Here is a 14,311-nt window from a genome sequence, read left to right on the forward strand (position 1 = left end):
AGGCTGATTCAAAAAGCATAAACATTTTAAACCTGAATTTTTTTTTAGAACAGCTTGTTCCCCCCCACCACCCCGCTGCGTCTTTACATCTTTTTTCCTCCTTCTGTGGGGGGTTTTTTAGTGGGATCGTTGTGGTGTCAATAAATATCTCTCTTTCTAAGTCTTGCTCTTCAACTATTGACCTCCTGAGTCTTCTGGCTGTGCAAACCCCCGTCTGTTGTCATGGAAAGGCGTGAGAGGTATCACAGGAGCCACGGCAAACGCAGGGCATCTTCGCGGAACTTGGACGTGGATTCCGAGAGGACAGGAAAGAAGCAAGCCCTCTCCAGGCTCAGCGCGCTCGTTCCCATACCATCTTCCTCACACTTTTTTTTTCCCACCTATAAATACCAGCTACGGTTTACACGCTCGCTTGCTCTACTTCGTGGATGTCCACATGCAGACATACTGCTCCTTTTCATAAACGCATAGCATCTGTCTTCCACGCGCCCACCATCCATCTCCCCGTTCACATTGGCTGTCCCATCCAGCTCCTTGTCTGCAGAATTATGTGCGGCAAGGTCCCGATTTATAGGAAATAAATAATGAAAATGGAATGGACTGGGAAAGATAATCGAAACATTCAAATTGTTATTTTTCACTGTACTTTTTGCAAACGCAGCATCTATAAACACCTAGCAAAGGTGCTGGCAGATTCCTAAAAGGAAAATGCCTTATGGAACAGCCTGAGCCACTGGGTCTCTACATTGTATCTCTCCTGGTCTGTCTCCCATGCTTTTTGATACTGTAAGATCGCGCCATTTTCACTGGCAAATCATGGGGTGTTCTTTTCATTCTTTCTGCTTCATATTTATCCTGTCATCAATGATGCTTTTGTCATCATTGATCCTCTTTAAGATAACCCTAAGAATTATAAAACAGAAACGATCATTGCAATCACCTTTTTAAAGAAAATAGCCCTGCAATTACTGTATAAAGATATTCTGATAATAGTATCGTTGGATCACAGCCCAATCCTACAGCGAGGGTCTTTTGGAGAAAGGGTTGCTTATACACACTGGTAATTATTTTAGCCCCTTTCACAGGTCACAAAGAAAGTTAATTCCAATTGCTGCTAATTTCCGTCCAACAAGAACACGGAACTTTAAACCACCCAAAATAATTGGATTCAAAACAAATTTAGGAAATTGAGTGTGTTAGAAAGCAAATAAAAATATCCTTTTGGTAAAGAGGAGGGTGAAAGTAGTAAAAATGGCCTTTTTTTTTTCCTCCCTTCTTTCCCCTTCACAACTTTGCCATTAAAGTTGCACCTACAGCTAGAAGTTTGTCCGTGAAAAATGGTCATTTTGTTTCTCTGCTCAAAGAATGTTATTAAAATGCTAATTTAAAAGAAAAAGGAGTTAAATATCTAGCGATGGTGCATTCTAATTGCAACCATAATGAGCTCTCTAAATGTGCGTGCCCCTGACACACACAGAGCATAAACAGCAGTAAACAGATCATTAGTGCCCGCATTCATTTATTCTGGCGACCTTACCATGACCCCACCGAGGGTAGGGTGAAAAGCAGGTGGATCTGGCTGTGACACCCCCTAGAGGGATCCAGGAAATGAAGCTATAAGCGGTTGTCATGGAAACGCCTGTGTGTGCAGATGATGTAACACACCGACAGGCTGTAGGGCTCCGCAACTGGGACGTTGCCGTTCCCTCGCTGGAACAATCTTGAGGATTAAATTATTCATTTCTTTAATTCACAAAGCAAAAGGAATCCTAATTTTCATGGTGATGTGCAACTCACTTCCATTTGTCTACGGTCTGGAACATGGTGACTTGTCATCCTCTCGTTCCCTGAAACCGACCCCAGCCTCCTACAGGCTGGCCCCCCAGTCACAGAACCTGGCAAAACCGCGTGGGGCAAAGGCAGCAAAACCTGACACTCAGCGTCTGTACTTAAAGAGAAACACCTAAGATTTTAAACTAAAATGAATGAGACAGACAGCGTCCCTTTCTGATGAAGGCATGTCAGCGGGGGACTAAATGTGTACCTGTCCTGAACAAGATGGCTTTGTTTGGGGCAGGGCACAGTCGAGCCCATACCCAACGTGGCGGCATAAACAGAGAAGCAGAGAGGCACCAGCCTCAGAGGGGCACCTCACCCCAGCAAGGTGCGAGGGAAAGAGATAAGAGAAAACGAGCACCTGCGCACCCCCTCCCATGTCCAATTGAGGGAATCAAGATTAATAAAAATAATTCTTTGGAGAATGATTCCACTCTGTCCTACCCTGTTTTGCACCAAACAACCTCAATAACCTTACGGCAACAGTAGAATAACTTTTCTTCTTTTTTTTTCTTTAAAGGAAGCAGAAAAGACCATCTCTGGAAATTATTTTAAAATAAAAAATATCCCGGCCTGTGCCTCCTCCCCACCCCCTCCCCATTGCACTTTAGATGAACCTGTGATATTGTAGCAATGGCCCTTGAAGTGCAGTGGGGAGGTGATTTAGGAGAATATTAAAGGCAATGTGGAGATTCAAGGCGCCTCTCTCAGGGAGATCTGGAGAAATACGCAGCACAGATGGGCCGAGCAGATTAAACATTTCCGTCACATTGTTTCCAAATTGTGTTGTGGTGCCTGAGGCTGGTACTGCGGTCAGAGCAAAACAGAGCGGTGCAGAGCTGCGAGCTGCACAGTTTATGGAATACATATTAATACGCCGGTCTCACATGGTATCACAATTCTATCAGCTCCAAAATGGTGCTGTCTCTATTGTTCCCGGATTCCGCACTTGGCACCTTGTTCTCTCCCAACCACACGGTGTTTACCTTCCCTTTCCCCTTTCTCTGTTCTCTAGGCAAAGTTCAAGTTGCGTGTTTTCCTTCTCTCTCTTTCCTTATCGCCCTGTTCCACCGCCTCTCTTCCATTTACAGCTCATGAGTTTTCCGCCATGCACACTCTGAGTTTTGCACACACTTCCATCACCAATTATGTCCAGTTTGTGCACAGGTCCTGCACACCTCCCAGGCCTTGACTTGACTGTTATCCACTCACACCCAGTACAGGACATAAGCCTCAGACCTGAGGCCCAATGCTGCCTTGCACTGGAGCGCTCGCAGACCCTCCGTCCGGCTGACACCGCTCCTCTTCTCGGAGCACTCGGCTCTTGGCCGGGCAGTGGCCTTTGCACGCTGCTGCCCTGCACTCCCCCAACTGCTTTCACTGGCCGGCCAGGCTTTCCGTGTCCCCATGTTTATGTGCACATACCTTTCCCCGACTACCCCGAGTCCTGGCACCTTCCAACCTCCAGGTTAGCAAGTTCCCTGAAATGTAACAATAAACTGGTTCAATTAAGGCAAATTTCATGATTCATTTTCAAGATTCATAGACCAAAACTCTGAATAATGGAAACAAGAGAAAATGATTGCCAACTTAAAATACAGTTTGAAACAGCCTGAAGAGGCCCCCAAGCTACCCCGGGTTTAGCCACCACGCATGAGTTCCGGCCCTTTGGCAGGTTCCAATACCGCCACTAACCCACCGTCCACCCAGCTGACCACTTCCTTTCTCCTTCCGCAGAATCTCTTCCCAGAACCACTTGTGCTGGAAAACAGGCACCTGTTCGCCTTTCACGAGCAATTCCTGTCCCCAGTCTTGTTTTTCTCAGCAGTCGGAAGGGTGCTGAGTTAGAGCCCTCAACTTATTTAATAATTTATGGGATCTTCGGAAAGCATTAAATTTCCAAAGCTGGGTTTTAAGAATACAGAAATTGTGGGCCAGTCCAGAGTAAAAATACGATGCTTTTGGCTGACCCCGGAATATCACAACCTACGCCACCTAGGCACTCCAATTCCCCATCTTTACTGATGATAACGTACGTTGCACAACAAGCACTAATGAGAGAAATAAGCAATCATAAATGAGCAATTCTGAGATTGATTGGCCTTTCCCATACATATATCAAGCATGTATTGATCCTTCATGTTAGGGGCTGATTGATTGTTCTCTTGAAGACGAGCTCCCTTGTTTACAAGCACTGAGACAGTGAACTCTGATGGTTGGAAGAACAAAAGTAGGAGACATTTTTCTGGGAACCTTGTTCCACAGAGGCTTGTCGGAGCCCAGTTCAGTGTGAGAAGAGAACATTTCTATTAGGAATATTCTCAGGGGAGCTGACAGTGTCAATCAGCTTGTTCCAAAAGCTATCATGTGAATTCGAATGGAAGCTATGGGAAGACACCACGACTTTCAAGTCACAATGACAGGGTTGATGCCTTAGGAGAGAAAAGCAAGCTTGGTCAACATTTGAAGAAGAAATAGATTCTGCAGCTAGAGGACTGAAGCCACCGAAACCCAGGGCGGCAGGAACAAGGATTCTTGATTTCATTGTTTTTTTTAGAAGTGGGGAGGGAGGTGACAAGGGCCACGCTGGGCCCCAGTGCCAATCCAGGACACAAAGACGAAAGACCATTGCATTCCCTCCCCACCAGAGTGACCATCCGCAAACTCTAGGGGATTTACAAGTCCTCTGAGAACCCGATGAACGCTCTGGCCCGCACCCCAGGGGCAGGACGTGTGTGCACACACACACACAAAATTTCACACCGGTCTCAAAGAGTTCAAAGACCCCTGGCGTCCACCCACAGACAGGCAAGGGGTTCACAGACTCCAGTTTAAGAATCTGTCCTAGAGGATGGTGATTTCCTGTTGTTGGAACAGCCTAGGAGTCACTGAGCCTGGAAATTGAATTCTCATCCCAAGACAGGATGGTCATTCCAGGTCATGTCTGTGCTACTCCAGGGGAGCCATGGAAGAGCTTATACAAATAGGAACCAGCAGGGAGGAGAGAAATTAAAATGCAGCAATCACGGCGTCGGGGTATGTAATCTCTTTTAAGGCTTATGATGGGCGCCTGCTGGTTTTCCCCCCTGATATCCCCTGACACCTACTGACAGGGTATTTGCAGCCCCGCACGGGGACTCGGGGCCCTGTGACAGGAGGAGCACTGAGGAGGTCCGTGACAGCCTCGAAACCATAAACAGCAATGGGAAGCCACTGGAGGCAGCGTCACGCTGCGCGACGTGCCCGTGGTTGGTGGCCATACTGCTTTTTGTTTATAGAATTTGCTGTTCTTTTTATGGCAGGTTTGGTAGGGTGGGTGTTTTTTTTTTTTCCTTGTCGATGGAGATTAGCAGCATAAATCCTTTTATGGCGGTGTGCAATCCCCCATAAACACTTTTGATCGTTGCTAATGGTGAGTGCTTGTGTCTGTTGCGGGTTCTCTCCGTGCTCTGCCCATCCGGGCCCGTGGCTTCTCCAACCAGATAATGGAATCCCAGTAGCCAACCGTCATGTTTAAGACTCCTTCGTTGGCGGGGGTTCAGTGAGGTGGGGCAGGTTTGATGTTGAGGGAAACAGATGTTTAATCGAGCCTGGAAATATGATGATGAGAACAAACCATACATTGTACTGTTTTCAAGCGAAAGGCTTCTGAAGACTGTTGGGGCGAGAAGCAAGCACTGATGTGAGGGGTTTTTTTAAATAGCTTTTTATAATGTTATCTAAAGTATCTTCAATTAACAATGCTGTATAATTAACATCTCAGCTCTGCCATGCACAGTGTGTACGGAGCTACAGGGTGGGGAGCCTTCATAGTTCTGGTTCCCTAACACCGTCACCTGTAGGGACGTATCCCCACATGGGGGATTTCAGGTCTCCTGGGAGTGCCTCAGCATTTTTCCGATCTCCCCAAACATCTGGGCAAAAAGAAGTCAAACTTTATTGAAAATTGTTGATCCCAGGAATTCAGTTCCCTCTGCCATCCCAAAACTGAAATCCAAGAATCAGCAACTTAATAAAAACGCAGTAAATTAGCACCTCTAGACACGAGCAGAGTTCATTCAGAGCCGGGGTCTGCCTGGCTGAGCCAGTGCTCTCTCCATTTTAATAGTTTAATAAAAATTAGCATAATTAACGAACATCTGTATGATCCAGAGTGGTGCAATTTGGCACTTGGAAACGAGGGCTTAAACATGATTGCTGTGAGTTTAATGTTGTTTTAATTCTTTTTGGCACTGTGCAGTGAAATAAACGTTTGGTGGTGATAGTTCTCGGCCGGATCTCATTTGCATTTTTCTCTCTTTGATTATGAGCAATTGTGGACTCCCCAGCAATTCATCAAAGTAAAAATTATTTTAAAATACCTCGTGGTGTTCAGACTGGGCTGGAGCAATGCGTGGGGGGTGGCAGTGAAAGAGTAGGCTAGAAATTTTCCATTCATGCTTTAAGCGTCTCAGCCCTGCAGCCCTTTGCGGGTATCCAGCCAAGGATGAAATCTGGAAAAGGCAGTCAGATCCCAAGACCTGTGGGTGCTTTGATTAAGCTCCTCGGCTCCCCCAGCAAGATTCATATGGTCTCTGAGACTGGGCCATTCTCCTCTCACTCCTGCCTGCTCTTTTGTTTTGAAGGGCAGAGAGTTGATCTCACTCATTTCGGTTCGCACCACCGCGAGAACTGCCACATCTGTGGTCGGCAGGGTCAGTGTGCCCCGCGAGCAAGAGCACGCTGACTGGGCGCCTGGCCTTCGCAGGTGCCCTGCCGGGCCTCATCTGCTTCCCGTTTGCACCCTCTCCGAGTTGGCAGAGAGCACCTTCCCAAGGCTCAGCCCCTACTCCTGGCATTACGGCTAAAGGCGGATGCAGCCAAGTGTGAGGCAGAGTAGGGGGCTTGAATGGTCTCCGGGGAGACAGTATCCTCTCGGACCCCCTCGGGTGATGACAATGACAGCATCTGGCAGGTGGGAGGCCAGTCCTCACACATGTTTAAGCAAGCCGACCACGATCAGAGGACTGTCAGACATCATTGTGCCCCTGCACCCCGCCCGTGAGGTAATGGAAGAGCTAAAGCTAAAGTTTTTATGAGTTACCACGAGACAGGAGGACATGTTTCCCCTTCACAGCAAGGCTCTATATAGACACGGCCACTGCAGTGACCTGCTGACCCAGGCACTACTACAAGAAAACTGACGGCAGGAACTGCCCTAACTTCAGTGTTGGGAGACGGACAGGAACATAACTTGTACCGATTGGAGCTTTAAAATGTTCTAACGGCATAGGCTAAGGAACTCTGGGTAGTTTCCTGTGAGGCAGTGCAGACAGTAGGGGAGTCGGCCCGGGGGAGGGGCTGATGTGCGGTGGGAACAGTGGGGGAGAGGCCGTGGACACAGTCATTTATTTCAGACTGACTTTTAAAGGTAATGCTCTGTTCCTTTTTAGGGCCAACTCAGTAGTCTCACTTCTTAGGCCTCCTGAGGCTGTCTTCACGGTATTTAGGGAGCCATTTGGGAAAACTGTCCCCAAAGGCAGTTGCTCTCTTCCTGCCACAACTGGTTCAATCACCAGGAGGATATTTGGGAGTCAGTTGTAACTAGATCTGCCCAACTGGGAGTGCGAATCCCTACTGCTCCCTTCATTTCTTCATAATCCCATTTAAGGATTTTTGGGGCCCCATTCTGTGCTGAGTGCTGGGACTACAGCAGCAAAAGAAACCAACAAGGCCCCAGTTCTCATAGAAACTTCCCTCTGATGACGGGCACTGAGACAAAAGCAGACCAGGACAAGACAGCGTGATGGACTCGTTTCCGGGGAAGTGTAGGGTGCAGCGCTGTGGACCACGTAGCTGAGCCCCCCACCCCCCATGCAGGGATTGGCAAGGAGAGGCTTCTAGAGAATCTAGAAAGACTCAGGAATTAAGATCTGAAGGTTGCTTAGGAGTGAGCTCCTGAAAGGGAGGAAGGACGTAGAGGCTAATAGGCAGGGGAAGGGCTCCGAGAGGAGAGAGCCTGTAGCCCATGGGAACGGCTGAGACCGGGCCTGTTTCACCCTGGGTCCAGCAGATCAAGGGGGTGAGCGAAAGTGCTGGGCGGTGGGTGGGGCTAGGTCTCGCAGGGCCTTGTCTGCCTGGTTAAGAAGCTGACAGTAGGCAGTGGGAACCCACTTCAAGGTTTTGAGCACAGCAGTGGTATTTTCATTGTACATCTTAGAAAGATTCTTAGAAAGAATCTCAGAAAGATTCTAGCTGCAGAATGAAGAGTAATGGGAGGAGAATGAGAATGGGTATACGGAACAGTCTGGAGGTTGTTCCCACAGTCCTCCTGAGAAATGACAGTGACATGACTCTGGAGTATTGTCAGCGAGAATGGAGAGAGGTAGGTGGATTCCCATAATATTTTAGAAGGAGAACAGACAGAGCTCAAGGACCGATGGGAAAAGGAGGGTGCAGCTGGGAATGAATGACTCTCGGGTTTCCGGCTGGAGTAACTGAATCTGTCGTGGTGCCCTTCACCGAGAGAACCCAGGAGATGAAGAAAGTTTGGGGGTGGGGCTGGAAACAGAAGCAGAGTGATGGGTTAAATTCAGGATCTGCGGAGTTTGAGCAGCTTGACGGACATGCACTTGGGTACTGGGAATCCGTCACTCAGAGCCGGGCTGGAGTTCCGGTGGAGGGTCATTCACTCACGGACATGATAGCTAAACAGCAGAGGCGTGTGCTCAGGGCAAGTGCCTGGAGCCGGACGGCAAGGACAGAACTCTGGAAGACCTCCACAACGAAAGGAGGGGGAGAGGGGAAGATAAGCTTGCAGAAGAGAATGGGAAGAAGTAACTGGAAAGTAGGAGAGTAGAATTACCACGGAAACTAAGGGAAGGAAATGCCTGGAGAAGGGTCTGCAGGGGCCTCACTGCTGAGAGATCAGGTCGGTCAGGGGCTGAGAAGCACCCACGGGGCTTGAGCAACGAGGAGGCCATAGGAGACCGTGGAGGGAGAGCGTAAGTGGGGCAGGGAAGCAGGCGCCTGATTAGACTGGCTTGAAGAGTGGATGGGGATCCAGAAGGTGGAACAGTGAAGTGAAGGAAACTCAGTAAGTTTGACTGGAATTGGCAATCGGCATAGACTACCAGAAACGGAAAGAAGACGTGTCGGGGGGGGACTATTTAGTAATTGTTTCCAAAGGTAAAAGAAACCTGAACACATTTCAAGGCTGATGGAAGGAACCATTTACATTGGAGGCAGAGGTCCGACTCCATAGAGCCTCATTTCTAAGACAGGGGAAGGGTTACGAGCACACGTGACAAGGGATGGTGTTAAACTGGGGGAGGACCCCCCTCCACAGTCATGGAAAAGAAGGCTGGTTGTCAGCACAGGGACGTTCCTGTCTCGGTGGCTGGCAGTTAAGTCTAACGGCTTCTCTTTTCCCCTTGGACGTGGAAAAGTGGTCATCAGCTGAGATAGGGAGGAGAGGCAGAGTTGGAGGAGGGGAGCAACACTATCAAAAACAAACAAAAAGGCCCTGGCTGGCATAGCTCAGTGGATTGAACGTGGGCTGCAAACCAAAGGGTCGCAGGTTCGGTTCCCAGTCAGGGCACATTCCTGGATTGTGGGCCAGGTCCCCAGTGGGGTGCATGTGAGAGGCAACCACACATTAATGTTTCTCTCCCTCTCTTCCTCCCTCCCTTCCCATCTCTAAGAACAAATAAAATCTTTAAAAAAAAAAAAAAAAGATAACCACTTGACCCAGAAGGTTTGTCACCAACCTGGTTTTGTTTCTTTCTCTTTCTTCTTAGTAGAACTCAGCAGCTAGATGTGGAGATGCAGCCAGTCAACTCCGTGGCACCCCAAACCCAGCTGGACTGGAATACACTCTATTGCCCATGTTTTCCTAAATTTTACTCCCTTCAAAGGAAAGGAAACGTTTTCTGGCGTTTTCAGGAATACTCCCGTCGTGTTCCACGCCCGCTGTGCCTTGAGCAGCTCTTCTGGGCTCGGGGAGCCCCATTCTCAACCCCGGGCCTGCCCCGCCTTCTAAACCCTCTCCTCCCCTGGCTTGTTTGTCCCTCCCTGTGGCTTTTATGTCCTGTGTGTCATCATCGATGGACCTGTCAGTCTCCACCTCTAATGTCGAGGGCACCCACTATGTATCAGACACCGTGAATTGTTTCCGCTTCTCTGGCGTCACTTACATCCCCACGGCATAGGGGAGGGGCTGATGGCCTCCCTACTCTTACCGAAGGGGAAGTTAAAGCTCAGGGAGCTAAGGCCACATGGCTACTAAGTGACCAAGCGGGGATTAGGTCCCAGTCTGTCTGACTCCAGAGCCCATTACTCTCTGCTGTGGGCTCCCAGGGAGCGAACAATGTTCTGATTCATCATTACGTGTCTCACGGGAACTCAGACAGCACTTTGCCCGTAGATGGTGGTTGGTAAATATTGATTTGAACTCTGACCTGACTCCCTGAATTTTTTTTAGTGTTTTGGCATTTTAGAGTGGGCCCAACTTTCTCTGAAAAAGCCATTCGACTCTGTTTAATTTAAAAAAAAAAAAACCTCTTCCAGTCCAGCAATGGCATCAAATGTGCCGTGTTTACAGTGTAGACAGGAAGATGGCAAAATGAAAATGTTTGCTTTCCCCCTCTGGATGACTTTTTTTTTAAGATTTAATTTATTTATTTTTAGAGAGGGAAGGGAGAGAGACAGACAGAGACAGACAGACAGACATCAATGTGCGGTTGCTGGGGGCCATGGCCTGCAACCCAGGCATGTGCCCTGACTGGGAATCGAACCTGCGACACTTTGGTTCACAGCCCGAGCTCAATCCACTGAACTACGACAGCCAGGGCTGGATGACTTTTTAAAACTTAATAGTCTCATCAAGGGCGTTAACAAGTCATCCTGATAGTGTCAACAAAGAACCCCCCAATAGAATGTCCTGTGCAGTCGTCGCGAGACATGAGCAGCAGCGTGACCAGATTCTGCCGCAACCATCCTCTTGTCGTTCTGCAGGAGTACAACATGTACGGCTGGTGGGTAGGAGAACTGCACAGCCTGGTCGGGATCGTTCCGAAGGAGTACCTCACCACTGCCTTTGAAGTGGAAGAAAGATGAAGCCCAGGTAGGGGGACTGTTACTGCCAGTGCCTCTGGGGGCCGTGCCTGCGCCTCTCTGTGCAGGATGCGAGCTGCCAGGGAAGCAGCTCCTCCTCACTTCCAAAAGTGATGCCAGTAGCTCACCATTGAAAGAAGGTGATTCTGGAATTGTTTTCCCTAAATGAGGGGACTGTGTTCATTATGATTAAGGTTCAACTACATGTAACAGAAAACTCAAAAGTAACCGATGTAATTAACACAGAAATTTATTTTTCTCTTCTGTAAAAATCTGGTGGTAAGTGATGCAAGGTATCTGAGTCCCAGACATCTTCTGTTATTCCACGGTGCGTGGCCAGCGTCCCTCAGGTTACCTCGTGGCCCACAACACATGCGCCAGCTCCAGCAATCACATCTGTTTCCTACCCAGCAGGAAAGATACAATGAAAGAAGGGCACACCCTGTCCTTTCGAGGATGCTTTACAGATGTTGTACACACCACTTCTCCTTACATTCCTTTGGCCAGAACTTGAACACACAGACATACAAAGCTGCAAAAAAGCTTCATTCTCGGTAGAACCTGTGTCTAGTTTAAAAGTGGGGGAGGGGTTTGTTAACACAGTGAAGAGGGGAGAATGGGTACTGTAGACAGCTAGGAATGCTTGCCACCAGCCACCAGCATGGGTCTGTGTTCCCAGCTTCAGACCCAGGCGGTCACCGCCTCCTCCAAGTGCCCATGCATTAACGATGACTGGCCAGGACCAGGGGCCCAGTATGGGGATTCCTAGGGAACAGAAATGAACTTCCAGGTCACAAAGAATGTGACTTGCATTTTATGATCAAGAACCATATCATATTTTAAACCAGTGGAGTGCTTGCTTTTGGTGGGGTAACTTTGCACTTGCTTTGGCACAGAATGGGTTTTGTTTAGAATTAGGATGGTGATGGAAGGCACCCCAAGCCAGCATGACGTCGCTAGCTCCATCGTCCAACCTATGGGAGCCAACTTTATTGCTGGGGGTGAGGGGTGACATGTGTGACTGTGACACGAACTGTCCTCGGAACCTCCCGGACCAAGGCCCATTCCAGCGTGCAGCAGCAACCGAGTGGACGTGCTGAGGAAAGCACGTGAGGACAGATCTGACTTCCCAGGGCCCCTGCACAGCCAGAAAGCGGCAGCTCGGGCCTGCCGCACAAGGTTTGACTGTGCGGCTTCCCCAGTGAGGGCTCCGTCCCTGGCCGTGACCGTAGAAGGGTTGGGCTCTTCTGGTCAAGTCTAAGCAGATTCACCCTCCTTCACTCGATTTACCTAACAACAAAGTTGTTTCTTTCCTCACTTCCTCTGACCCAACCATTCCGGGCCTTGGAGTTTACCCCACAGCTACACTTGCACACACGCACAACCGCATGCACACGAGGTCCTTTGTTCGTAACCGCACACCACTGGAAACAGCCTGAGTGTTCCACAGAGACCCAGCCCGGGAACTGTAGCTCATCCACAGAACTGAATACTATGCAACAGGGAGAGAGAAAAAGCAGCTGTCTGCACTGATACGGAATACATTCTGAGATCTGTCGGTAAGTTAAAAAAAAAAAACGCAGCAGAAAGCATCAGCCTAATTTGATCCATTGGTGTAAAAAGGGAGTTCCGGTTGTGTCCATGTGTGTGAGACGCCTCCGGGAGGAAACAGAAAATGCTAACACCGGTTGCCTCCAAGGACAGCGAAGCTGCATGACTGCGAGGCAGGGAGACACTTGTTACCCTGTGCCCTTCTGCACCTTCTGTGCTTTGAATCCGAAAAGCAAATGTATGTATTTTCCCTCCCCTAGGACACACCTCCTTCTCTCCACCCTGCCTTTCTGAGGAAACTGATCATCAAGAGCTCCCACTTTCTACCCCTGCCACCCACCACCACCGCGGGCTTCTTACTGAAGAGATACACTCTCTGACCCGTTTCCGTAGCAACCGTAATCGCCAGCCAGACAAACGGGAAGAGGCGCATCCCGCATACCTGGTACTAAACCTGCCTCGTCATAGCTCGTTGCTTCTCTAAACACGTCCGCACAGCCACTTCCGCGCTCTCCACAGGCTTGTCGCAGAGAAGGTGACAGAGGAGGAAACCTTTGGCAAAGGGAGCTTCTGGGTGTTTTGACTGGTTTTAAAAGCACAAATAAATTCAGATTTGGTTCCCTGCCATGTGTAATGGTGTTGAGTTTCTTTCCATAGTGGTGTCAAAGCGCTGGTTCTGGGCATTCTTGCCAACCCCAAGCAAGGCGGGAAGGGACGGCCTGACGGATACAAGAGCCCAGACAGAGGAGGGGACTCGCGGGTGTCTTTCGGGGCAGGATCGTCTCTGGAGCCCAGACCCGCCTGGTTTCTGCCTCTCAGACTGCCTTTGGCTGCCTCCCTGGTTATTTTTTCTTGTGTGCCAGATCTCTCTGAAACGAGACAGGGCTGGAAGCACGTCATTGGAGTCAGCACATTGGAGAGTTCCTTTATGGCCTTCGTTACCCACCCCACTGGGTCCTGCAGGCAGCGAGTCCTAGGCAGGGTCCGAGCAAGAGCTTGAGGAAGGCGTGTGCACACGCAGCTCCGCTCCTTTTCCTGTTGCCTGCACCCAGCGCTCGGGCTACCTGTACCTTGAAGAGGCAGCAACACACAGTGGTTAAGAACAGAAACTCGGAACCAGGCAGCCTGGGAATAAACCCCCAGTTCCCCATTTACTACATACGTTCTCTAGAGCAAGTTACTTGACCTTTTACGCTTCAAGTTCCTCACCTTAGAAGAGGTATTCTCCATCTCACCAGGGTCATCAGGAAAATTAAAGGAAAAAACACACGTAATGTACTTAGAACTAATGTTGGGCATATAGTAACTGCTCAGTAAGGATTGGCTATTATTGCTGCCTGTCTACACAACAAGTTTTGAAAAGTGGGCAATGGAGCCGCTATAGAAATTTTCTCTCATGTCAGTTACAGCATAGGAAATGGAATCAATAATATTTCAATAACTCTGCATGGAGCCAGGTAGGTACTTGAAATATCGGGGTGGGGGGACCACTCTGTAAAGTACATGAGTGTTTAACCACTATGCTGCACATCTGAAACTAATACAGAATAATATTGACTATAAACTGTAATTGAAAAATAAAAATGAAGAAAATAAATAAAAATAAGAAAAGACGTTTTCTCTCTGAAGCTGCCCAGAGAGCAGTGTTGGGTCGGCAGCAGCCTTTCTCACCTCCGTGACCCCAAGCCATAGCCCTGCGGTGAGACACACATCTCAGCCCTGTGACCCCCGCGCCATAGCCCTGCAGTGAGACATGCATCTCAGCCCTGTGACCCCGCGCCATAGCCCTGCCGTGAGATGTGCATTTCACATCCCCAGAGAGAGAAGCCGG

At 49.0% G+C, this 14,311-nt stretch overlaps 1 protein-coding gene across 1 annotated transcript in view; it reads left to right on the plus strand.

Moving 5' to 3' along the window:
* Positions 1-13,177, plus strand: part of SKAP1 (src kinase associated phosphoprotein 1) — a 263,510-nt gene extending 250,333 nt beyond the window's left edge. Inside the window, exons 12-13 of the mRNA XM_036033815.1 lie at positions 10,831-10,939; positions 12,741-13,177. Coding sequence (XP_035889708.1) covers positions 10,831-10,932 — 102 coding nt within the window. The 3' untranslated portion in view covers positions 10,933-10,939; positions 12,741-13,177. The remainder of the gene's footprint in view (positions 1-10,830; positions 10,940-12,740) is intronic.
* The last annotated feature ends 1,134 nt before the right edge of the window (positions 13,178-14,311 follow it).

Source organism: Phyllostomus discolor, chromosome 8 (genome assembly GCF_004126475.2).
Source record: "Phyllostomus discolor isolate MPI-MPIP mPhyDis1 chromosome 8, mPhyDis1.pri.v3, whole genome shotgun sequence".
Lineage (NCBI taxonomy): Eukaryota > Metazoa > Chordata > Mammalia > Chiroptera > Phyllostomidae > Phyllostomus > Phyllostomus discolor.